Source organism: Emys orbicularis, chromosome 16 (assembly GCF_028017835.1).
Source record: "Emys orbicularis isolate rEmyOrb1 chromosome 16, rEmyOrb1.hap1, whole genome shotgun sequence".
NCBI lineage: Eukaryota > Metazoa > Chordata > Testudines > Emydidae > Emys > Emys orbicularis.
In genome coordinates, this window is record NC_088698.1 from 26,348,863 (window position 1) to 26,375,434 (window position 26,572).

Sequence of the window (26,572 nt, forward strand, 5' to 3'; positions counted from 1 at the left end):
TAACTGAAACTTTTAAAAACAGTGTTTTCCAGTGAATCATGCTTTTTTCAAATTCCCAGGCTAGAAGGCAGAGAAGCAAGTGTACTTTAAATCTTTCCATTACATACTTCAAAATCTTGTTTAATTTTTTCAACTCTGACTTTCTCTCTCTCTATACACAAGCTGCACCGTAAGTTTGGCTCAGTGCCCTAAGGTTATTTTAGCTGAGTTCTGCCAACCCCATATTTACTCGTGAAAAGCTATTAACAGCAATTCCTAATGTTTTCCATTCAGATTTTTTTATTACAGGAAAGGAGTGGGTGAAGAGTTATTTAGTGCTTGCTCAGTTATGCAGGAATTAGGCAACTTTCTTGCCCCGATTCTATTAATGAACATAAATTCAGACTTGCCTCAGCTCTCAGACTCTTAGTTCTTTCCAAGCTGCTAATTATGCAAATTTGTACCATAAACGTTTGAAACATTAACCAATCTGATTATTTAAAAAAAAAAAAAAAAGAGGAACATACCGTTAGTGGCCTCCTGACAAAAGTTTGGTTTAAGTGACTTGCTCAACACCACACAGGAAGACCATGACATAAGCAGGTATAGAATGGACTTCTCCTGCGTAGAATTCACATACCTTAACCATAAGATCATCCCTTCTCTTCCTGCAGTGACCATCTTGTTCTCTTCACCACTTCCAATTTCTATAGCACATCTATAGGTATGGATGGTACAGACATTTCCACTACACAGCCCTGATTAATTTCCTGACCACCACCCATACTAGGCACTGAATGAAGCAGGGGTCTCGTGGAAGAAAACAGTATATATCCATGTAATGAAAGACTATCATAATGAATACGCAAAAGGGCCAAATTAAGGTTGTGACATTTCCTAACTTTTGAGTGCTTAAGTTAGCAACCTAAATAACACAGTCATATCTTTTTAACGTAGTTTTTTGGTATGTAATTTCCTGTTCCTTTGAGGGGTTTTTAAAAGGAAAAAGGTAAAACCAAATTTTACTATGTGCAACGGTAACATTGCCCCTCATCATGCATCAGTGAAAGATTTGAACTCTGAACCTTCATCACTGCAGCACAGCTTCAGGTACAGGATTAACTGAATTAGCTGGCAGCAGGAGTATTAGCTGTTATCCCCAAAGGGAGGATGTCTACTGGGGCCATGCGCTAGGTCCAAGAGGGTTATCGGGGAGCTGCTCTGACTCTCTTTCCTCATCCTTGAGAGGTTGTCTCCCTCAGGGGTCTCAGTACAATGCATATGACTGTTGCTTTGGCAGTGGTATGGGCCTGAGTTATTTGTTGCATGCTACAAAAATTTTCCTGAGCAATGCAAATGACAGAGAGAAAAAGATTATTTCAAAAGCTTACATCTCCCAGATTACAAGGCCAGAAGGAACCATTGTGATCATCTAGTCTGAGCTCCTACACAAAACTGGCCATAAAACTTCTCTGCCTTAATTCCTGTTTGAACTAGAACATACCTTTTAGAAAAACATTCAATCTTGATTTTAAAATGTCCAGTGATGGAGAATCCACCACAGCCCTTGGTAAATTGTTCTAATGGTTAATTACCCTCACAGTAAAAATTTTGCTCCACATTTCCAGTCTGAATTTGTCTAGCTTCAGCTTCCAGACATTGGAAATTGTTATACCTTTATCTGCTAGATTGAAGAGCCGTCGATTATCAACACTTCTGTTCCTATTTAGGTACCTATAGACTGTGATCAAGTCACCCCTTAATCTTCTCTTTGATAAGCCAAACAGATAGAACTCCGAGAGTCTCTCACTATAAGGCATGTTTACCAATCATTCTCATGACTCTTCTCTGAACACTCTCCGTTTTTTCAACATCTTTCTTGAATTCTGAACATCAGACTGGACATCATAATCCAGTAGCAATCATACCAGTGCCAAATACAGATGTAATATAACCTCTCTACTCCCACACAATAGTCCTGTGTTTAAACATCCAAGGATCTTGTTAATGCTTTTGGCCATAGTATTGCACTGGGAGCTCATGTTTAACCCATGGATTATCCACTATGGCCCCCCCAAGTCTTTGTACCAGTCACTGTTTCCTAGGATGGAGATTCCTATCCTGTATGTATGGCTTACATTCTTTGTTCCTAGATGTATGACTTTACATTTGGTTGTATTGACACTCATATTGTTTGCTTGTGCCCAGCTTGCTATGTGATCCAGACAGCTCTGTATCAGTGACCTGTCCTCTTTCTTATTTACCACTGCCCCAAAGTTCTGTGTCATCTGCAGACTTTATCAGTGGTGATTTTATGTTTTCCTCTAGGTCACTGATAAAAATGTTACACGGCATATGGCCAGACCCAACCCCTGTCGGACATCACTAGAAACACACCTGCTCAATGATTAATCTCTTTTTATAATTACACGTTGAGACTTAAAATTTATCCAGCTTTTAAATCCATTTGAAAGTGCCACGTAGAATTTATAACATTCCAGTTTCTTAAAATGTTGTGTGCTAGAAAGTCAAACAACTTACAGAAGTCTAAGTATATTACACAAATGCTATTACTTTTATCAATCAAACTTGTAATATCATAAAAAAATTTAAGTTAGTTTGACAAGATCCACTTTCATATACACGTTGATTAGCACTAGTTATATTACTGTCCTTTACTTCTATATGAATCAAGTCCTGTATTTGTTTTGCTTGGGATCAACGTCAGACTGAAAGGCCTATCATTACATGGGTCATCTTGTTTACTCATTTTAAATACTGGCACAATTTTACCTTCTTCCAGCCCTTGGGAACTTCTCCAGTATTTCAAAACTTAATGACAATCAACATTAACAGTCCAAAGAGCTACTCGGCCAGTTCTTTTAAAACACTTGGGTACAAGTTAGCTGGAACTGCTATTTAAAAATATCTAACTTTAGTGGCTGCTGTTTAACATCCTTCTGAGTTGCTCTTGGAATGGAAAGTATTTAATCATCATATGACATGATGACATCATCTGGCTTTTTTCCAAATACAGAACAGAAATATTTATTGAACACATCTGCCTTTTCTGCGTTATTATTGACAATTTTACCATTTCCATCTGGACAAATATCTTTGTTCAGATTCCTTTTGTTTCTAATATACTTTAAAAACTTCTTACTGTCCTTAATTCTGTTGGCCATTGAGATCTTCTGTTCCTTTACTTCCTATATCAATTTTCTACAATTCCGATCTTATAAATTGATATTCATTGCTAACAACTGCCCCTTTTTTTCCATTTGATATATATTTAAATTTTTTATAGCTTCTTTCACTTCCCTTTTCACCCAGATTGTTTTTCTAACTAGTGTAGTGTTCTTTCCTTACTGTAGGATTGTGGACTTTGGCCCTTGAAATTGTATTCAGGTTTGCTAAAGAAAAGGCTCTTCTCTGGCTCAAGGGCTTTCTGCTCACTGAAAGGCCTGCTGCCAACAAGAGCTTCTCAAAAAAGTATGCTAGAATTTTTTATTACAGAAAGTGGTAAGCAACCTAAGTATATGTGTAGCTATCAGCTCCTCTATAATAAATAATAATAATAATAAAAATACACAAAGGACATACTTTAATTTTAAGGGCTATTTTTCAATCAGTCTCAGTGTTTTCTCTGATTTCTGCACTCACTTTTGCATATGCAAAAGTCAATCAATAATCTGTACCTGCAAAAATGGGCATAAAGAAACAGTCCAAGGTTGAAATCTGGCCCAAATGGTCTTAATTAAAACCCAAAACCAAAGCAATGAAAAATTAAGGATTAAGCTATTATAATCTTATTATGCCTCTGTATTGCAGCACATATTGTATATGTGCTAGATCACATCATTGTCAGGGACATCTGTGAACGGTCTAAGCACAATGGGGCACATTAAGGAGAGGAGTTTCAGCTTTTAACCAATAATTTTTTTTTGATTGATGGTCCAATCTTACCTCAGCTGAAGTCAATGGGAATTTTGTCATTAAGTTCAACGGGAGAAGAATCAGGTTCTACATGAGTTTAAGGTATCGGAGCAAATCCTCCCTCTGCCTCCACAGCCACATATCAGATGAAATACAGCAGGGCTGGTACGGTTCTACTACATGAGGAGAGTTGGGTGCTCCATGCCCACTACAGAGCTGTGTTCTGTGGCTGTGTTCTAAAGCTCACTGAAGTCAACAAAAGACTTTCCACCAATTTCAGTGGGCTTTGAATCAGGTCCTATAAAAGCGGGGGTGCTGTTCTGCTATTAGAGTAAGACCTGGGAGAGGACTGTCTTTAACCCCCATCCCAACTGCCAGAAAAACTTCCTGAGCCAAGCCCACTGACTCAGGGTTGAAGCAGTGACATGGATAAGAACCTGAATCTATCTTTATTGTCATCTGTCCTCTTTAAATAAAAAGTGAAATTAAAAAATGTGGAAAATATCAATATCCCTCATCCAAATGTTAGGGATTTGGGGACACCAGCCTGATTTCAATGCAAGTGTATGAGAAACCCATTAAAATATGGCTTATTTGTCAACACCAAATCAATCAGCTCTTTCATGAAACCTCTGGTTTCTTTTTTTTAAATTAACTCTTCTTTTTTAATTACGGGCAAGAATCTACCCTATGATACACAACTTTGACTATAAGTGGGAGTTGAACATGAGGATCTGTGGGAAGAATTCGTCCCTAAGAATATAGAGGAAGAAACTTCAGTGAACCAAATACAATGCATTTATAATGACATATAATTAAAAAATTCTTTGTAACCTATTTTTAAATTAAATGTAATGTATTTTAATAAGGGCATCTTATGCTTCTCTTTTTCATCATATGTACAGAGTAAGGTTAAATATTGGATACAGTTTATATGAAGTAATTCCTTTTTTACTGGTATTTTAAAGTGGCTATCCCTCTGATCCTATTACTATTTATTAATTTGACCAAGTGTACCAATTTTACTGCTTATCAACGATAGTCATCTTAATACATTATTTTAATCAATATTTTACAGCTAGTCATCCACATCCCGGTATCCGTGCCAATGAAATGAACAATGGTGTTCTCTACAGTGGACAAGAACCAAGAATTTAAGTAATTCAGTTCCCTTCTTGGCATTAACAATTTGTGTTTATGCCAGCAGAGATATTCAAAGCAAATCGAGGGCAATCTTGCTGAGAAAGCATGAGTTAGATTTTTCAAACCACTCTGCTACTGACCACTGTCAACAAAAATACTATGTCATATCCTGGGCAAAAAATTAGAAACTGCAAATTCATGCCACATACTTTAATACTAACAGCAGCAACAACTGCCTCCACAGTTAAACAAAATATTAAGAAATGCTGAACTTAATGAAACCGGGATGGGGTGCCATAGTGAAACCAAGGAGAACAGTCACTTCAAAACACTTAACAGAAAACCTATATAGACTAGTACAATGGTCAACCATTTTTCATGGTACAATACGTCTTTTAAATCACTTACCCGAGCTACACTTCTAGAAGAATAAAACCTCTAGTAACAATTAGCTGTAATATTTTCCTGGCAAGGCTAAAGCACACCGATACTAATTGCACATTGACACAATAAGAAATAGTGACCTAGTTCCATGTTTATAAGCTTTTCTTAAAAATTAACTTCATTTTAGTTCATAATATGAGGTATGTGTACCCTTCAAGCTGGGGGGTGTAATTTCCAGTTGGAGGAGACATACTTGTGCTAGCTCTCATTGAGCTAATGCACTAAAAATAGAGTGTAGCCATGGCAATGCATGTGGTGGGACAGGCTAGCTGCCCACCTGAGACCCTACACACGTTCTCGGGGCAGCTAGCCCTTCCCACTGCTCATGCTGCCATGGTGACACACACTATTTTCAGCACACTATCTTGATGAGAGCTAGCGTAAGTATGTCTCCTCCAGCTGGGAATTACACCCCCAGCTCGAAGTGTTGATGTAACCATGGAGAAAAAGAATTCAAAATTAGAAAGACAGATAGAATGCTCCCAATTAAGCACTCGCTGAAGAGCAACACACTCACTAAACAGATTTTTCTCCTTGTGTCAGAAGTGAAAGAATCTGATACAGATTGAAAACGGAGGAGAATGATTTTAGGGGAGAAAATACCAAACTTTCAGTGAGACTCCATTGCTTTCAGACAGCCTCTAAACTGACATGGATTTGAAGTGGTAGGAATAGACATCCTGACTAAAAGAGCTGCAGCCAAACATTTAAGAGATATAATAGCTCCAACTACAGACCAACAAAGCAATAAATTAAACCCTACTTAATACACTTATATGTCATCTAATTTAATTTTTGTAAACCATATTGGTTATGTTGTAATTGCTCTAGAGAGCAGTACCTTTGCTTCTCCCCAACGCTAGTTACAATCAGAAACCCAAATCCTGGAGTCTTTACTCAGTCAAAACAGGGTCTTTACTTAAGTAAGGACACCAGGATTTAGGCCAGAATCTCTAAACACTTGGTTCTCGTTTGCAAGCCAGGTAGAAGATGAGATCTCAATATATTAACCTAATCTGTGTTTTTATCTCAATGATGAAATGACAAGTTTACTGACTTTTTTTACTATGCTGCCTTTTCTTCTGTAAGCTAAGATAAAACTAACCCCTAAAGTTTCCATTGGACTAAAAATAATAATAAAAAAAAAAAACTTGGAACTGGTGCAGAAATGTTGACGTAGCTTTGGTATGGCAACATCTCTGGCAGCTGAGTACCACTCCTGAGAAAATGGAATGGTTACAAAATCCCTACATACTTCTTTTGAGTAAAGCATGTAATTCAGATCCCTTTTTGGTTCCATTTGAAGTTTACATGCTGACGCTGCATCCCCATTTTTCTTTTTTCAGCCATACAGAATTAAATTCTTCAATCTCTTCATCATTTTGTATATTACCATTTTAAGACCTGATTCCTATCCCATTTGTGCAGCTTTCTTACAGACTTCTACCAGGTTAAAAAAAAAAAAAAAAAAAAAAAAAAAAGAAGTTTGCAAATCACTGCTTCCTCAGCCCCTAAGCCATAAGTGTGTGCAAATATTATCTTCTCCACTGTATATTTCCAGGAGGAATTTTTTAAAAACGACTTAAAAGTAAGAAATGAGGGCATTAGTCTTCTCATTCTGTTTACTATACAATATAAAAACTGAACCTGTATTCATTTATTTTAACAGTATGTGAATTAGACCTCCTTCATACATCCTGTTTTGTAAATTCTGTGATCAATCTGAGATTTCTATCACCTTGGTATCTGACTGGGCAACTATGAACAATTACTAAGAACGCTTGGTAAAGAAGACTGTACATTTCAAGATAAACAATGCACTCTGCTGAAAACTAGACGCCCTACTTTTTCAGAGAGGATTTGGTGTCCTAGAATTTGAACCAGCTGATTCATCTATGTGCTGCTAGTAGACCATTTAAAGTACCAGAAGGGGAAGAGCAACACTTTATTTGGCAACACAGCCCCGATTCTGTTACGCGGGTGGAACTCTGAGTGTGTGCAGATCTCCCATAATCTAACAGGGCTTTACACAGAGGCAGAAGTCCAGGAACAGTGGCAGGATCCAGGCCATAGCTTTTCATGGCTAATACCATAATAACAGTAATTTGCACTTATACAGCACCTTCCATCCTAACTACCCTGGGAAAAGGGTCAACTCAAGGTTTATGATCCACTTAGGTCCTGTGCTAACCCTCTATACAGCAGTGAATTTCACCCTCAGTGATTGTATAAACATTAATGTATTAAGCCTCTAACGAATCCTATGAGGCATCATCTGCATACTATAGAAAAGGAAACCAAGACATTGAGAAGTGTTTTGCCCAAGATCACGTCAGACATATAGATGGGAAGTGAACCTTGATTTGAACCTCGTTTTTGTGCTCCAGTCACTAGACAATGGAACTTACTTAATTGAATTGTCTCGTTAGCACTGACCCCCCACTTGGTAAGGCAACTCCCATCTTTTCATGTACTGTGTATATATACTTGCTACTGTATTTTCCACTCCATGCATCTGATGAAGTGGGTTTAGCCCACAAAAGCTTATGCCTAAATAAATTTGTTAGTCTCTAAGGTGCCACAAGGACTCCTCGTTGTTTTTGCTGATATAGAAAGAACAGAGCACCACATGCAATTTGTGCACTGGGAAGTAAGTATTACTGGAAATTGACTTTATTTCAAGTTTCATAAAAGCTGCAGTGCTGATCTTCTCTACCAGCTATAAAAATGTTTCAATGGTTTTTTTCAACCAAATATTTTGTCAAATGAAGGGAATTATGGAAAACAAGACTATACTTATCACAATGTTACATGTACATGTTCATTTCTAAAAAAGTCAGTATTTTATATATTCTCTTCCCCAGTCACAGACATGATCCACATAAAATCTTCCTGCTTAAAAAACCTAGTTTGTATTAAATCCATCTACTTTTACAACACTGGTCATTTTTAATTCCAGCCATCTCTCTTTCTACTATATGATCATTAATATTGAATATTTTATTCTTTAAACATTAAAAAAATTAATTAAGCCACAAAAGCATGCACATGCCTAAACTGAGACACTCATGTTGCTATCACTCTAACCCCTCCCTCTTCACTCCATCCCTCTCTACTATTTGTCTCCCTCATTCCTTCTTGTGCCAGGGCTGACCAAATTTAAGATTGTAAGCTCTTCACTGTACAGACTGTTTCTTTCTTTGTCTCTTTGAAGTTCCTTTCTGGCACTTCAAGAGAAATAAAAAGCAACATTTATGGATTGTTACTCACTTTCAGGTTTTGAATCCACGACTGCATGTTGCATATCTTTCAGCTGGAGCTGCACTCTTTGCAGCCTCTGCTCCGCGTGGAACAGCTTATAAAAGACAATTGACTCTATTAATATATGTACTCTTTTGAAATGCAACAACAAAATATAATATCAACAAGATGCCCAAAATACAAAAAATGGTAACAGTTTGCACCTAGAGAACATCTGTTCCACAAGACAAAGGTAGTATGTTCTTACAATGCAAAAAACAAATGCTTCAACAATTAATTTAGTTTTATTTGTTGCATTTTAGAATTAAAGAATATAAACTTCTTGAGCTACATCCGAGTGATTTTTTCTTTATGGCACAAAAACTCATTTAACAATTTTTTTAAAATCAAAAGATGCTAGTGTTCATGAAGTATTCATGGATAAAAAACAGTAACTAGGATCAGGGAGAGCGAAGGGAGGTACTGGATAAGTATCCTTACAGTGCTTTGGCAATGCGGATGAGTTGTCGCAGCAACCCGCTATAATATTGAGCCAAGTTTGCAAAGACACTGCCAAGTTTGCTGCTAAACAGCACCTGCTTGAAAAGTATTTTTGTGATTTGGACAAATATCCACTAAGAAGTGAAACTAGCTGAACATCAAGTTCATTTTACTTGTGATCTAACCCAGATGTCAAGCTAGGGCTCAACAGCTGAAAGAATCCACTAACTTCTGCACAAGTGCCAAACACAAATGAAGCCTGCAATATTAAAATCTTCGACTTTTTCTTTCAGTACATTTTGCCAGTTCACGTTAGTCGTCAGAAGTTGGCTAGCTGGTATAATAAACAATGCCATCAGACAGCACTGGACTTCGTTAAAAAGTCTTGTTTTGTCAGTGTGACCGGTAAGCAAAGTCCAGCCTGCCATTCTGATACCAACCACTTCCAATCAAGCATGTTATATCTATGATACACATGCTCTTCAAGTTGGAAAGACAAAATCGCAAGGTTACTCTTGAACCCACATCCCACACAACAGGCTAGTGCAATGCCATTGTGTTTGTTTCTGCTATTTCCCATCTTTAATCTTAATGGAAACGCATACAAGTACAAACCACATCAAATCAATATTTCCTCACTACAATAAATTCAACTCTCTGTCTCTCAGAAATACAATCATATGGCATAGAGCACAGCGTTCTTAAGTGGCCTTGATGTCAGTAGCAGTTAAGACTGCCAAACAGTCCTGAGAGGTGCTCAGCACCCTGCTGGATCAAGCCCCTAGTATAGAAATTTACTAAAATATTCCTATTAAAAATAGGTTTTAATTTCCTGGGGGAGCATCTAGACACGGTCACCTAATATCATCTTCAGTGTTACTCTTTTAAAAACCTGCCATGGGCTCATCCCCAAATAAAACCAAACATTTCTTTCCTTATGTTTAACAGATTTGCTTTTACATGGATACCTGATTCTTTTGTTCTTGCTTCTGCTGGGCTAAAGATTCTTCTCTCTCTTTCTCTACTCGAAGCTGTCTTGCTATTTCAAGCATTCGTTGATGGTTTTGCACCGTCTCCACCTACAGCACATGGATAAATAGTGCACGTTACTGTCAGATAGTTGAGAAATAAATTAGTGTGATCATGTGTCTCACAAAGCCACTTAGCACTTCCTTTCCACATATATTGCTACTTAGAGATGACAGTAAGGCACTGGATTCAAGGTCCTTAAAAGCTTTGGACTATTGCCTAGGGAGATTCCCTTTCCGTCAATTAGTTATTCAATTCCTTCCTCAGACATACAGCATGTTCATCTTAATCCTTGTTTGCATTCCTAAATCAGAGTTGCAAGCCAAGGACTGTGACACTGAAATGTTACAATGTTACTTCTCTCATTACCCTCTTCTTAAGACGCTCCACTCTCTTGATGAGCTGATCCTTCTCCTCTTCCATTGCAGTGATATCCTACAAAGCAGCAAAAATAAACAAAATACTAATGTACTTACAATATTATATTATAATATAGGAGTTGGGCCAGATTCTGTTACAGTCACGTAAACGTGGAGTAAGCAAAATCTGAATCTGTCCTTTTACATACTGATACACTTGCAACTTCATTGATTCATGGTCTAATCATCCAAGGCTCCAGTCCCGCTCTCTTTCGTCTTATCACTCCAACCCTCATAATCTTTATGTAGAACAGGCTAGATGACAGCATAGCATTCACCATGTAATTATTGTGCACATTTAAAATGTGAGCACATGGATTTCTTTGATGATTAGAAAAACAAAAACATGAAGACAACTCCAAATTTGATCCTGTAACATGTATGCCCTTAAAAGCTGCCATCATGTCCACTTCTATGCAGATAGATGTTTGAATTCCAGTTTTGCATTCAGTTACATAAGAGAGCTGCATTCTGCCATTTTTCCAGTGAAATTACATTTAAAGAGATACAATGACGTGAGAGGAGAAACAGAGTAAAACAATGGAGAGACATCACTGTAAAAGAAGGGCAAGTGAGAACAGTAATCAGACCCATGGTTTATAAACAGTGACTATATATTTAGGCCACAATCCAGCATAGCACTTAAACACATGCTTAACTTTAAGCACGCGAGCAGCCCCACTGAAAAGCTAGGCATGTGCTTTGCTCCATTAGGGTCTTTATGAAAATACCGTTATTTAATAATACCACCTAGATTATCATAACTGAAATAACTTTTATAATTGAGTTTACTTTTCAACATTTCTGTTGCTTTCAATTGACTCCTAAGTCACTTAGGTGCTTCTGAAAATGTTATCCTACATTACTAAAGAAAGAGGTTTTATAGACAATGTGCGTTTAGAGGGAAATGTAGTGTTAATATTTGAAAATCTATTATTGAGGCCAGTCCTATGACTTGGCAGCACTGCTTCACAATGTGCTGCAGAAGACCTAGTTCTGAGCGTGACCTTAGGTCTCGTCTTCCTTTGTCAGCAGAGAACTAGTCCAGCTAAGCAGAACAAAGCTGCAGTATCTATTAGCGCTGACCCGTACACACTAGGTACTGCAGTGGGCCCATGGAACTGATGAAAATGAAACAAGCCGACTTAAGATACAATCTGGACAAAACTGTTGCAAATCTATGGTTTCCTTTGGGTTTTTTTTTTTTTTTTTACCCGTCTTATTTCTGCAGTGGAGAAGCCAGAAGTCTTGAGCTGATCACATTCCTTATGCAAGCTTTTAAAGGCTTCCATCAGATCTTCATACTACAAAACACAAGGGAAAGAAAAACTTCAAAGCCAGCACTGTACTAATAGGTTGCACATCACTACATTGCTTTTTAGTAATACCATATGTGCACAAAGATCAGCAATGTGAACACAGGGTCATTTAGCTGTTTTCTCATCTGAAAAATAGTCAACATATAAAGCAAACATTCACATTTATTACATCATTGCAGCGAACAACCTTTTATTTGAGGGTGCCCTCATGAACCCCACAATTTCTCCCTGCTTTAATGCTTTTCTCAGTGACACATATTGCAGCCAACATAGTTCTAACTAAGGAAGACTTGCTTGGCTCCATGGGGAGATAATCCATGTATGTCCTCAGTAAGAGTTATTGGTCGGTTGGTGTATGGCTCTCCCTAGGTCTGAGTACACTTCCTGTGTAACCCTAACAGCCCAGAGAGGAAAATCTTGATCTGAGAATGCAAATACAAGTTTCACAAGCTTCTTGATCCTGCAAGGTTCCGACCACTCTGGCATCACTCCAACAAAGCACTTAAGCATGTGAGTAGTCCCATAGAATGTAATTGGGGCCAGAGTGCTTAGCCCTTGCAGAATTGAGACCAATGTGCTCAGATGCTACAGTGAGTGGGGCAGTATAAATACTACAATAGATTCGATAGAAGATAGTATACCGCATGCTACTTCTAAGACATTGCGTTCCCACCAGCAATCCTAAACTGAGAGTCAATGTGAAAGTAAGTGCAGGTAAAGAAATAATACCAGAAGACCTAGAGAGTTTAGAAATATAGATAGGAAATAAAATTAGATTAAATTTGGAAAAATGCAAACCAACATCCAGGGAAAGGTAATGCCCACAGAAACACAGACATTAAATAAGATGGAGAAATCTAAAAACTGACCTGCAAGTGCTCTCTTACTCCCTTGCAAGAGCAAATTAGATATTAATGTTCAACACAATATGGGAAAAGTATCATATCTCAAAGCAGTGAAGTGATTATTCCTTTCTAAATAACTCTGGTGAGATAGCAACTGGAATACTACATTCTGTTCTAGGCACTTCAATATCAGACACATACTGACAAAGTGGAAGGAATTCAGAGAACAACAACAAAATTATTAAGGGCTTGAGGGACTGATTTACAAGAAAATAGTAAAAGATGAAATACACGTAGCGTGGCTAAGTGACAAATAGAGAGAGAGACATGATAAGATGTATGCATCAATGATGACAAGGAATTATTTACAAAGAGGTGGGAGTAGAAACATGACTAAGGGCTTGTCTATATGGGACATTACTTCATGACAAGCCAGATATTAATCTACAGTGGACACTACTACTGCACACTAAAAGTTCCATAGTGTGCTTTGATGTAGTGTTGACTGAAACGGGATTATTTCAAAGTGCACTACAGAACTTTTAGTACACTGTGGTACTGTCCATCTAGGACATTACTGTGTGGCCAACTGCTGCGCTATAGATTCACACCCTGGCTTACTATGCAGTAACATCCTGTGTAAACAAGCCTTGGAGTAGTGGGGTGAAATTGTCGCCTTTAGGCACTATGGCAGTATAAATGATAAATAATAATAATAATAATAATACAAGAAAAATTGATGATGATGATGATAATGAAAGCTTTCATATACAGAGATCAGTTAGCTTGTGGAACAGTTTCCAAGGGCAATGATGGAAGTCCAGAGCTTGGGACATTTGAAATAGGACTGGCTAAAGCCCTAGAAAAGTATACTATAAACAACAATCTTGCACTGGTATCTGTGGATGATCAGATTATCTGGAAGGGCTTTTCCATTTCTATTTTCTATGATCCTTCTTCATTTGGGATCCAGAGACACTGGATAGTTACATACTCATGGTGAAGTGTGCATAGTTGGTATTTTCTTTGGCTTTCTTTTGTTGCTTGACAGATTCCTCTTTCCAAATGAGGCACAATCCAGGCAAGAGGCTGTACTCAGATGATCCACCTCTCAGTAGCTCATGGGCTGAGAGGTTTAAAGCCAATAGTATCCACAGGGGAAAGACTCAGTATTTCATGAATGGGGGATACACTTGAGTGAAGGCCAGTATAGTATGTTGGACCATAACAAGAGTATGGTTAGCCAGTTTCATTGGATGGAACTACCAGTGGCAGCTGGAGAAGGAGTACACACAGCACATGCAACAGGAGACACACACAAGCAACCCAAGAAAGCTTATAGGTTCAGTGATGGCATGACTATCAATGCCATGGGGGCAATTTCATCAAAGATTGGCCACAGAGATTTAGGTCTATATTTTCTTGGTTATTTAATATAAACTACAGCCAATTTGATTTCCAGATCACAGCATGGCCTGGAAACTGGTAATTTCTTCAAGTCATCTGCTTAAGTAATTGGAAAAATACAATTAAGCAAAGTACCGTATACCAAAGAAACCTGCATTAGCTATGCTACTTCCAAGAAGTCATTTGTCAATTGTTGATGTCTATCCCTAAAATACAATGTTGTACATTTGCATAGCCAGATACAGTCAGTGAAACTCGATTAACTTCATCAGCATTTAAATACTCTCACATGGTAACGTCAAATTGCATAAAAGCTGGTATATTATTCCAGCTTCTATTTTGAACTAGTCAGTACAGTATTAGTTTAATAATATAGTTATATTATTCTAATCCCAAAAAAGGAACACAATTTACGTAATGGAAACAAGAGAGTTGGATATTTATACAAATTAGGACTGCCACATACTGAACAAACATACAATCTACATTCCTTTTTCTAACTGCTGCTTCTGTTTAGTTATTTTAAAGTTATAAAATCAGAGATTGACGATGGTAAACAAAAAAAGAGGGGGGAGGGAGGGTTGTCCAAACCTGCATGCAGCTATACAGCTTTCGTGATGCATAAGTATAATGAGTGCTACTTGTTACAAACATTCCATAATATTGATTTCATGAATGCCTGTACCTAATGAAATGCACTAAAAATACTGCATAGAAATTAAGTAACCATGTAACTCAGATAATATAAATCTGAACACACATCTTAATTACATTTCATTGGCTTTAAATTTCAGACCCACCCAATTTGATTACTTAAGATCCACATTTAAGGTTCACAACAAAATGCTGGAATGTCATCCTTGGCAACTGAAGTCCTCTGTTTATCCACAGAGCATAGATATCTGTCTGCTAGAAATTGGATAGCCCACCAATGCATTTTACTTGAGTAATCAAAAAGCAATCAGAAGACAATGGCATGTAGTCACTAATGTCCGGGGGCAGATTACGAGTTACCTACAGTGAAAAACTCCACGGTCTTGTCTAGAATAGGAAAAATGTATGTTAGCTCAGATGTTAAAAACTTGGCCGTGGTTTTTTAAAAGTGTTAAACCCTGTGTACATTAGGTGTTAACAAGGTTTTGAACACCACTTATTTAAAAGGTGTAGCTAACACACTTTTCAAAACAAATTTTTTCTTAGTCTACCCAAGCAATAATCCCCTAAACCATCCCTTTTTGCCCTTCCTTTTACCTATTTTATTAATTTAAAATAATAGCTGGGTAACAAATTCATCTAAAACACTACCTGTTTGTTGGTGTCAGCCACAGTATCATCCTGAAGAAACTCAGCTGGCACTTCAAGTTTAATTAAGAAACGTGCCAGATAGGCTCTTTTCTTGAGTTCATTAGTCCGTTGAAGGAGCCAGTGTAAGACAGGATGAATCACAGGTTTGCTTCCAATAACTAAACCCTGGCGGAATGTACTCCTAAATAATAATAAAAAACAGTAAGTCTCCAACTAAAGAACACTGCTTTGGAACAAACACTATTAGCAATTTTTATGATTCCCTCCCCCACCTGCTAATGCTTTTCTCTAATGTTGCTGCCAGTTTGCTGACCTCGGGCCTGATTCTGCTGCCCTTATGCAGGCGGAATTCCCACAGAAGTCAGTGAACAAAGATTGCAGCAATGGATCTTGTGTTTCTGAGGTATCCTCCAGAAAACTAGAAGATCTGAGAATGGCCTGGGTTACCAGACTACAAAGTGGTACAGGATGAGTGCAGTACAGACTGATGTGCCTGGTCTCTAAGGGAAGGCGATGACCCTACTAGTCATACAGCACCCTCTACTGGCTAACCTATTGAATATCACAAGATACAAAAGCGAAGGTAGCACAAGTGTGGAGCAAACCAACAAGGACAGGACTGAGAAGCAACTCCCAAGCCCTTCAATTCTTTACTACCACAAGCAAAGTGTGCCATATACTATACATCTCCTAGGGGTTAATGGAAGAAATATTTTCAGAACATCTGCATATTAAGTGGAACAATCAGTTTCTATACTTTGAGTGATTGACACTACTATTTAAACAGTAGAACAAAACAATAACTTCTAAATAGAGATATATTGATGAATGAGTCTGAAAGTGAAAGAATTTGGTACAAATATATAATTTTCTCTTTGAGCCAAGAAAAGGATATTGGCAATGGCAGAAGAATTAATAAGACAGACCTCAAGTAACAAATTATAAAATCTGAAGACATACAATATTTTTACATAGAGTAGATCATTTTAGTATTTGTCTGCAATTAAAATAGACAGTCAAAAAAGCAAACAGGATTTTAGGAATCATTTAAAAAGGGATAGAGAATAAGATGGAGAATATCTTATTGCCCTTATATAAATCCATGGTATGCCCAAATCTTGAATACTGCGTACAGATGTGGTCTCCTCATCTCAAAAAAGATATACTGGCATTAGAAATGGTTTAGAGAAGGGCAAATAAAATGATTAGGGGTTTGGAACAGGTCCCATGTGAAGAGAGATTAAAGAGGCTAGGACTTTTCAGCTTGGAAAAGAGGAGACTAAGGGGGGATATGATAGAGGTATATAAAATCATGAGTGGTGTGGAGAAAGTGAATAAGGAAAAGTTATTTACTTGTTCCCATAATATAAGAACTAGGGGCCACCAAATGAAATTAATGGGCAGCAGGTTTAAAACAAATAAAAGGAAGTCCTTCTTCACATAGTGCACAGTCAACCTGTGGAACTCCTTGCCTGAGGAGGTTGTGAAGGCTAGGGCTATAACAGGGTTTAAAAGAGAACTGGATAAATTCATGGAGGTTAAGTCCATTAATGGCTATTAGCCAGGATGGTAAGGAATGGTGTCCCTAGCCTCTGTTTGTCAGTGGGTGGAGATGGATGGCAGGAGAGAGATCACTTGATCATTACCTGTTAGGACGGTTCACTCCCTCTGGGACACCTGGCATTGATCACTGTCGGTAGACAGGATACTGGGCTGAATGGACCTTTGGTCTGACCCAGTATAGTCATTCTTATGTTCTTATGACTTATTTTGCCATTATCTATAAACAAGTTGATACTTACAGGTCATTAATACTTCCTGGAGGTTTGTATTTAAGGATACCAAGAAGGCTCAACATTCGTTTAGCTGTTTGCTCTGGCATCTCCTCTCTAATGTCAACAACATGCTGAAAAGCAAAAAAACAAATACTGTATTACCATGCATAGGTCAAATTGTTAGCCACACAGATCTAAAGGAAGGGACTTGATCCACCCATTATATGATATATTATAACATGTGACTGACATAAGTGAGGTGTCACATACAGAACACCACTCTAAGAGCCAAATTCTGACTCCCTTTGGACTCTTTCCCCATATGTGTGCTTAGGCAACTTTATTTCAGACCCGTATTCTGGCTGGCCATAGGCCCACAGTCTGCCAGTCATACAGATTACTTCTGCCAAGAGTAACAGTAATCCTGACAAGACGATTACATTGTGGGCAAGGTCATTACTCAGATATATGGCCCACACCTTCTGATCTAAAAACCCAGGGTTGTGAGTTCAATCCTTGAGGGGGCCACTTGGGGATCTGGGGCAAAATCAGTACTTGGTCCTGCTAGTGAAGGCAGGGGGCTGGACTCGATGACCTTTCAAGGTCCCTTCCAGTTCTAGGAGATGGGATATCTCCATTAATTTCAATTTCATGTGACCAACAGCCAGCCAGAATTTTGTCCTTTAGATGAAAGAAATGTAAATATGAATAAGATCAAGATTCACATTCTGATTTCTATTCAGAAATTTAAGATGGTTGGTCTTCAGCATTTTCTAGTTTGCCAAAAAATAACTAGATAGAAAGGATCATCTTCTGGATGTGCACATTTAACTCTTTAAGACTAGCACAATCTACATATGGAAAGCAAACATATGCCATAAAATATACAAAATTAGCTGTAAATGGAGATTTCTGCATGATTTCTGCTTCCACCACTCTTGAGAGCAAGCCTTCTAATGCCCATGTTTAAACTCCATCCTTACCTTTGGGTCAATCTCGCCCAGAACATCATTGAGAAGCTGCAATAGCTGCATTGACTCCAGTGAGTCAAATGTGATTAAATTATAGTTCTTCTTAAAAGGCTCCTTATTGAGCTTCTCAACAATTGATTTGATTTGATCACTCATAATTGGGTCCTGAAAATAATCCTGCAGAAGAGAGAGCGGGAGGGGGGGAAATCCACTCAGTAGAACAGATGTAATGAAATATGTGAACCTCTGTAGGCCATAAAACTCCTGTGATGGATGCATAGAGCTAGGGGGAGAGAGGGATGCTGCAAGATAGGAAGCACGCAAACCCTGTCTAATACATTGCCTTTTATCATGAGGGCTTATCTACACTTGAAACTGTAGCACTTCAGTGCAGACATTATCTACACCAGTAGGAGGAGTTTTCCCATGGGCATAGCTAATCCACCTCACCGAGAGGTGGTAATTAGGTCGATGGTAGAATTTTTCAATCGACCTAGAGCTGTCTACACGGGGGGGGGGGGGGTTACATTGATTTAACTAGTCATTCAGCAGTGTGGATTTTTCACACTCCTGAACGACCTTGCTGGGTTGACCTAACTTTTTAGTTTAGACCACAGAAAGAAATGTACATTGAAACATTTGTATTTACTAGCAAAAAGTCGTTCATGGACTCAAGAAGCCCTTGTGGGTCATCCCAGCCTGGCTGCAATTACTGCATAGGGTCTCTGTAGCAGAGACCTTTATAGGTACCAGGTGGACCCCATAGCCTCCCCCACACAGGAACCGACCCCTATGGGTGACAGAGGAACCCCAGATCCTCCCCCACAGCAGGGACTGACCCCTACGGGTGCCAAGGGAATCCCAGATCCTCCCCCCACAGGGAGGAACAAGCCCTATGCATTCCAGTAGACCCCAGATCCTCCCCACAGCAGGGACTGACCCCTATGAGTGCCGGGGGGGGGGGATGTCTCATCACTCTGTACAGTGGGACTGATGGGGACCCTGTATCAATCCCCTCAGCAGAGACCGATTCCTTTGGGGACCTGGGGGAACCCATATCAATTCTCACAGAGGGACCTGATCCCACTGGCTGCCGGGAGCCCCTGTATTCTTCCTTGCAACAGAGACCGACCCCCCGGGATGCCGGGGGGTGGAGGGGGTCTGGATCCTTCTCCAGAGTAGGACACGCCCCCATAGCTGCCCGGGCCTCCCCATTTTACTCCCAACAGCCGGGACTGCTGGGATTGGGAACCTTGTATCTATCCCATCGCCGGGGCCGACCGCAAGGGACCCCAGCGCTGCTCCCTGCAGGGGTCAGGCTGCTCCCCGGAGGACCCCAGCCCCCGTTACCTGACCTCCTGCCCCAGCTACCCGTTGTCGTTCCCCCCTCCTCCTCCTTCTTCTCCCCAAGAGTTTTTCTCCTAGTTACCAGGCCCTTGGTAACGGTTGCTACGGCAGAGTGGAACCCTTACTTCCGGTCACGTGGCGTACATGACGCCTGATGTACAGGAACGGGCCGTTGCGCTCCAAGCCGGGGAGGAGAGGAGGAGGCGCATGCGCATGCGCAGCTTGCGGCAGTGAAGGGCGCTCTCTGCTTCCCCACAGGTGCAGGGGGAGGGGCCAAGTGCAGCCTATGTGGCAGCAGGTGTAAAGTTGGAGCCGGAGTGGGCCCCACTGGCAACCCTGCCTGGATGCTCCTCAGCTGTGACTCCACCTGGTACATGGGTGTGAGCTGCCCAAGTTGCAGTGTGCATCACCAGCTGGGCTGCCTCTGACTCTGGCCAGGAGTGGGATTCAGCCAGGGGAGCTCTAGGGTTGCTTCCAGCACTTTCCTTACACCACAGTCAGTGCCCATTTCTGTTGGGGCTTATTAATAACTCAGTCTCCTACTGAGCCCTTTTCATCAGGAGGTAACAAATTGCTTTCCAAGAATTATTCAATTAAGTCTCTAGGCCCAAATAATTCGCTCATTTGACAAAGGAGTAAAATGAGGAAAGGAGAATGTTTGTTTTGGTTTTCTTTTTAATTTGGACCTGATTACCCTAGTATCTGAATATCCATAATTGCTAACAAATAAATATGAATCTCATTGGAGAAAATAACTGTGTAACCCATTTCAGGCAGGTGGGTGCATATACCAGTCTTTGCAATGTTATCTCTGGAATTCCAAAATGTATTAAAAAATTCCAGTTGTATTAAAAAATAAATAGCTTGCTATCTGTTAATCATCCCCTTCTAATGTTTATTCTTTTTCAAAATCAGGGTGCATAAATTGATTTGCAAATGTAAAGAATTTAACTTTGTATTTCTTATTTTATTTTCTGATATGCTGTATGTGAGCTGTGTTTTCTGTTTCAGAGATGGAGAGCTTAATTCTCATCTCATTCTGGTGCGGCTCCATTAACATCAAAGGATTTACACCTGTATAATATCCCAATTCTGAAAAGATTAATGCATAGGACTTCATAAGAATAGCCATATTGGGTCAGACCAATGGTCCACCTAGCCCAGTTTCCTGTCTTCTGACAGTGGCCAATGACAGGTGCTTCAGAGGGAATGAACAGAACAGGTAATCATCAAGTGATTCATCCCCTCTCATCCATTCCCAGCTTCTGGCAAATAGAGGCTAGGGACACCATCCCGGCCCATCTTGGCTAATAGCCATTGATGGACCTATCCTCCATGAATTTATCTAGCTCTTTTTTGAACCCTGTTATAGTCTTGGCCTTCACAAAATTCTCTGGCAAAGAGTTCCACAGATTGACTGTGCATTGTGTGAAAAAATACTTCCTTTTGTTTCACCCTTTAAAAACTAGATCATGGTCCTTTGCTACTAGTAGTCTTTATACTGACCTTTAGTAATCCTATTTACTTACTAGTTCCTGGAAGAGATTTACTTTCCTTTCACATGCTTTCCTGATTTTTTAAGCTCTCTTTTCCTCAATTGAGTGTTTAGAATATTTGTACTACACAGGGGGAGTAACTTGGGAGTGTCTTCCTGTGGAGCTACTGTTCCCAATTCTGGCCCCTACAGGCTGCTCTGGTGGTGTATAGGAACCATAAAGGAGCCACAAACGACCAGGGGAGAATTCCCCCAGTGCTAGAGCAGCATAGAGGTGACATAAGCCCCCCCTTTGCCAGTCCCAGTGAGGGGATGTGCCTGTAGCATTCAGAGCTATGAGGATTCTGGGGTGTGGCACAGCCACAAGGAGGCTGCTGCTGAGGTTCTTCTACCTTACACCACAGACTATTTCAGCCCCCACAGGGACCAACATCAAGGCAATACACAAGTAGCTTAAAGCCAGGTTTGCCATCTCCCCTTGGGCTGCGTCTCTCAGGAGGCCCAGCACAGAATCTGCCCCATTCATGTTTATCAAGAGCACAAAGAGTATTCAGGGAAAGGAGTGGGTTTGAGTGCCATATAAAGTGTCAACATAAAAACAAAACAAGATCAAAATACCTGTCTATCCTAGTATAAGCGTTTGTGATTTGCTAATTCAAACCCTGGTTGAGGTGAAGGAAGGAGGGAGCCAAAACACAGAAAGTCATTAGAAATGGGCCTTTATAGTCACATCTAGCCTGCTTCTGGCACCTCCTCTCTGAAAACCTTACTGTGAAGACAGGAACATAGGTGTGGTCAGGCCAAGTTCTGATTCCATAGATCTTTCCTAGTTGGGAGGAGGGTGTGGGGTGGCACAATGTGAGAAGGCCACGGAGGATCCTGAGGCAACCTTTGACCCATGTGGCTTCATAGCCCTTTCTTCTAGGGGTCCCACACTATGCACACACCCAGCCTAAACCAGCCAGAGTGCTATCCCCAGGGCTGGCGCAACCCATTAGGCAACCTAGGTGGTCGCCTAGGGCGCTAACATTTAGGGGGCGGCGGCCAGATCTTCGGCCGCCCTGGTTGGGGGCGGCATTTTGGGGGCGGGACCTTCCGCCGCCCCTGTCGGGTGCAGCATTTCGGGGGCAGGACCTTCCACCACCTAGAGCGGCAAAAAAGCTGGCGGCGCTCCTGGCTATCCCAGATTTCCACATCCAGAGTCCGTCTGGCTCCAGTGCCAACAGACCAAAGCAGAGCCTGAGTTCCCTAACTACCAGCCCTCCCTCCCTCCGTCTGCTTAGAAAATCAAGCTTTATCTCCATCTCCTGGCTTTCTGGCATCACAACATAGGCCATGAAACTTCACACACATGTGAGAGGGATGATGTTTTCCAGAGAGTTGCAGGCAGGAGGCAGCTGGGATATATGGGTCATGTAGGTGAAGCGATATCTGGATGGGGTCCCACAAAACATAGGTGGGTGGTTCTGTGGCTCTTATACACACCCAGGTGTAGCATCCATATCCCCTGGAATAGTTCAGATGGAGGTGTCACAGGCATTTGAACAAGGTTTCCTAATTTTATTACAGTGGTACACAATACTGTATTCATCCCTAAAGCTCTTATTCAGGTGAAACTCACAAAGGGACAAACCTCAGGATTGGGTTTAATATATTGTGAGCTGTTTGAGAAGAGTTATAGTGAGGGTTTCTTCCAGAGGCTAGGAGAGTAAGAAGAAGAACTAGGCCTGAACAGAAATTAACCGAAATCCTTTGGATCTGCAGTCACACCCCCATTCTCCCTTACAGACACTACTGCATGTATGACTGCCTGGTGAATCTGTGAGGGGAGCTCAACCATGAAAGCCAGCAAATCAGAGTGGAAAGAAACCTGAGCAAATAGAAATCATGCTCAACAGCAAAAGAGAGATCACCTTATATGGGAGCATCCATGGGCAAGGAAATGAACATATCTGGCCTGGCTGCTAAGGTCAGATCCCAAGCAGATGGAAGAAGTTAATGTGAGTGTGCTTAGGAAGAAAAGAAGACACTCTGAAGAGCAACTCTTTGTCCCAGATGGAATCCAAGTCCTGTTGTTTTTCCTTTTTGTTATAAATAAGGGGCTGTGGACTTAAATCTGACTGGGTTATATTAAAATCCATTTCTACTGTATGGCTTTTCAAGTACCTAGATGTATCACAGGTCTTGCTTTGATCCATCCCAATCTGTGTTATTTTTTGCTATTATTTTGTATCACACTTTTCAAAGTTTGTTGAAATGCTGCTAAGTTTCTCAACATAGTATACTGTAAACCACAGCACCCCTGGACAAAATCAGTGCTGGCATAGGCAATGTCCACTGTGATTCTATGATTCTATGAACAAGTACCTGCTTACCCCAGGTGTTAATTTGCCCCTGTGTGGTAGGGGATTGTAAATCAATTTTCAAGAAACCCTGCCAACTTAAAAATCACACTTCTTTGTGGCTTTCTTGTGCCTACTGCTGTCACATGTAACAGATGACTATAAACTGAAAAAGATTAGAGGAAAATGCCTGTCTCTATCTTGTTGAATTTGTTTGTTTTGTGTACTTGTGTCTTTGGTTCTGATGTGAGTCTTTCACACAGCAACAGGGAGAGAGGGAAATTGGCCCTCTGAGGCTTACTTACGAATCTGATCTGGTGTAACTCACATACTGAGGGCCTGTTTGACTACTGCCCTGCACCTTATGTGGTCATTCACACAGGTGCAGAGTGGGCATACAGCACTAACATTCTAATTTGGAAGCGTATCACACCCACTTTACACTGGTGCAAATGACTATGCAAGGTTCAAGGCAACAAAGAATCAGGCCCTTAATGGAGCCAGAACAAGGTGTAAGCTACACTAGCATAGTCTCCTTTATACTCATCTCTTGCTTGTCTACACTTACATTTTATAGTGCTCTAACTTGCTGGCTCAGGGGGGTGAAAAATCACCCCCCTGAGCGCAGCGAGTCTGAGCGCTTTAAAGCGCTAGTGTAGACAGGTTCCGAGTGCTGGGAGCTAATCCCCTTGTGGAGGTGGATTACCAGAACTCTCTCCCAGCGCTCGCGCACGACCACACTCGCACTTCAAAGCGCTGCCGCGGGAGCGTTCCCGCAGCAGCGCTTTGAAGTTTCCAGTGTAGACATACCCTAGCCCAATGTTTTCAAACCCCTAGGGCATACTCAGGTGTGTCCTATTAGCCTTTGTAGGTAGATCAGAGCAATGCAAAGTTGCTTCAATGGATTTGGACTATTGCACAGTGAATCCCTGGCTGGGACGCTGTCCTATGGTGATATTTTGGCCTGTGTTGAGGTAGCACTGCCCTCTCTTGGAGAACAAGGGTGTCATCCTGCAAAGCACAGTTGTCAGCCTCTGCTCGCTCTGGAGCTTCTTAATTTATTTCTAAAAATGTCCTGTGAATTTGGTGTTGATGAGAGGGGCTGGGTTGAGAGCCATAAATGTATCAATAGAGCACATACAGCCGAGGCAGAAACAGCTCAAGTTTCCTCTACTGTTCCTCTCCTGTGCCTGTCTACCTGGACCTGCAAGGAACAGAGAGAGGAGATCAGTCTTCAGTGATTAATCCTGGTCATGTGCCACCTGAGGCACATTGCACATACGCAAAGAAGAGTCTTTATGATCCCTTCAATCCTTGGCCTCTGCTGAGAATACTAAAAATGGAGCCAGCTAGTGACTTTTGTGGGCTCTCTGATGTGGATACCTGTCCCCTGGGAACTGGACTGAGACCAAGCAACCCATTTCATAAACATTAACGATGAATCCCTGGCAGGTGCATATGTCTCATCGCTCCTGTTTTACAGAGGAGGAACAGGAAGCACCGAGGGGGAAAATGAGTTGACCAAGATTCTCCAAGGGTGGATTCTTCATCACTGACAATTTTTATATCAAGAGTGGATGTTTTGCTAAAAGGTCTGCTCTGGGAATTATTTGGGGGAAGTTCTATGGCCTATGTCAGTGTTTCCCAAACTTGGGACGCCGCTTGTGCAGGGAAAGCCCCTGGTGGGCCGGGCCGGTTTGTTTACCTGCCCTGTCCGGTCAGACTAGAAGATCACAATGGTCCCTTCTGGCCTTGGAATCTATTAATAAGGCCATACAACAAGCCAGTGACAAATGCTGGTTAGATAGCAGATCTTTCTTCTCCTTCCTGTTCTCATGTCTCTACCCCATGCAATCTTCTGTCAGTGGGATCATAAAGAAACAGAACAGATGAACTGTAGTGGCATTTGAAGATGGTGCTGTTGAGCGGAGACAGTGACACAGGCTGTGAGCTGCCCTGGGCAGTTCTAGGTGCTCTGGAGGCCTGAAGGAGAAACAGGTGGATAACACAGCTCGCTTTCCCATCTGCTTTCTCTCAGGCCCAGTGCATTCTTTAAGGCTTCCTAGCTTGGGCTAGGGTAAGTGAGAGGCTGTTGCTGGATTTTAACTCTGCTACTACTTCCATAGAAGTTTATTGAAAAACTCTATTGACTTCAGGCTGTGGGACCAGGCCCCTAATGCACATTTTAAACTAATGAAGTCTGACCCTGTGAGATGCCAAGTGAAATCAGTAGGATTTGAGGGCATTCACCAGCCCTCAAGAGCCTCTCTACAGCTCATGAGCCTTCAATGGGTGTCTGGCACATTCCGATTTGTTCAGTAAGAATCAAGATTTCCAGTGACAAACTGGGTGAGGTGATATCTTTTATTGGACCAACTTCTTGTCTCTCTAACATCCTGGGACCAACATGGCTACAACAACACCGCGAACAAGATTTCCAGTGGACATTCAGAAGGATAAGAATTTTCCAACAGAAGGATCATGGCTGAGAATTTAGCAGGAAATTAGATCTTGGATCCCAGGACATCGATATGAATAGCCAGGTTATTTGGAGGACATCACAGGAGTATTAATGCATCTGACACTTATGTTTTTGCTTTTTAAAAATCCTGAATATTCAAAATGTTAAAGCATATTTGCAATGTCCAATCAAAAGGAATTCCAGAAATATTCCTCCTCTGAAAACTGTCTTTGTCCAACATAGTGTGGGTGGCTGTGGACCATTGTATTTTAGTCAACAAATGGTCCTAATTCATCCCTTGCGTAATTCCTTTGATTTTAATGAAGATACAACAGGGATTAATATGGCTCTTTGTATTTTGTTTGCCCATAGGTAAAGCAGATGGCACGCTTTAACCCATTTTCTTGCTACTGATTAACAATAACGAATGATCTTTCTTTAAAGAGCATAACATACTCAGTTTCTCTTATTCAGCTTCCATGCTAGTAATGCAAACGGTTTTCTTACTGTGCCTTTAAGTGGTGTGGCCTGCCTAAGGGAGTTGTGGGGGTGGAAGTAGACAGAATCAAGTGGCTACAGTTCTGCAGAGGGAGATTCCAGAGGAAGTGATAACA

The 26,572-nt window shown here is 40.7% G+C and overlaps 1 protein-coding gene across 2 annotated transcripts in view; it reads right to left on the bottom strand.

The window, feature by feature from the left end:
• Positions 1-18,484, bottom strand: part of IFT81 (intraflagellar transport 81) — a 59,303-nt gene extending 40,819 nt beyond the window's left edge. The window contains exons 1-7 of one of the 2 annotated variants that reach the window (XM_065417878.1): positions 18,326-18,484; positions 17,370-17,473; positions 15,568-15,748; positions 11,906-11,995; positions 10,642-10,707; positions 10,212-10,322; positions 8,773-8,857 (exon numbers count right to left, since the gene is read on the bottom strand). In XM_065417878.1, the coding sequence (XP_065273950.1) occupies positions 8,773-8,857; positions 10,212-10,322; positions 10,642-10,707; positions 11,906-11,995; positions 15,568-15,748; positions 17,370-17,473; positions 18,326-18,469 (781 nt within the window). In that variant the 5' untranslated portion in view covers positions 18,470-18,484. The remainder of the gene's footprint in view (positions 1-8,772; positions 8,858-10,211; positions 10,323-10,641; positions 10,708-11,905; positions 11,996-15,567; positions 15,749-17,369; positions 17,474-18,325) is intronic. The other variant, XM_065417879.1, reaches the window with a different exon arrangement.
• Positions 18,485-26,572: the final 8,088 nt, after the last annotated feature.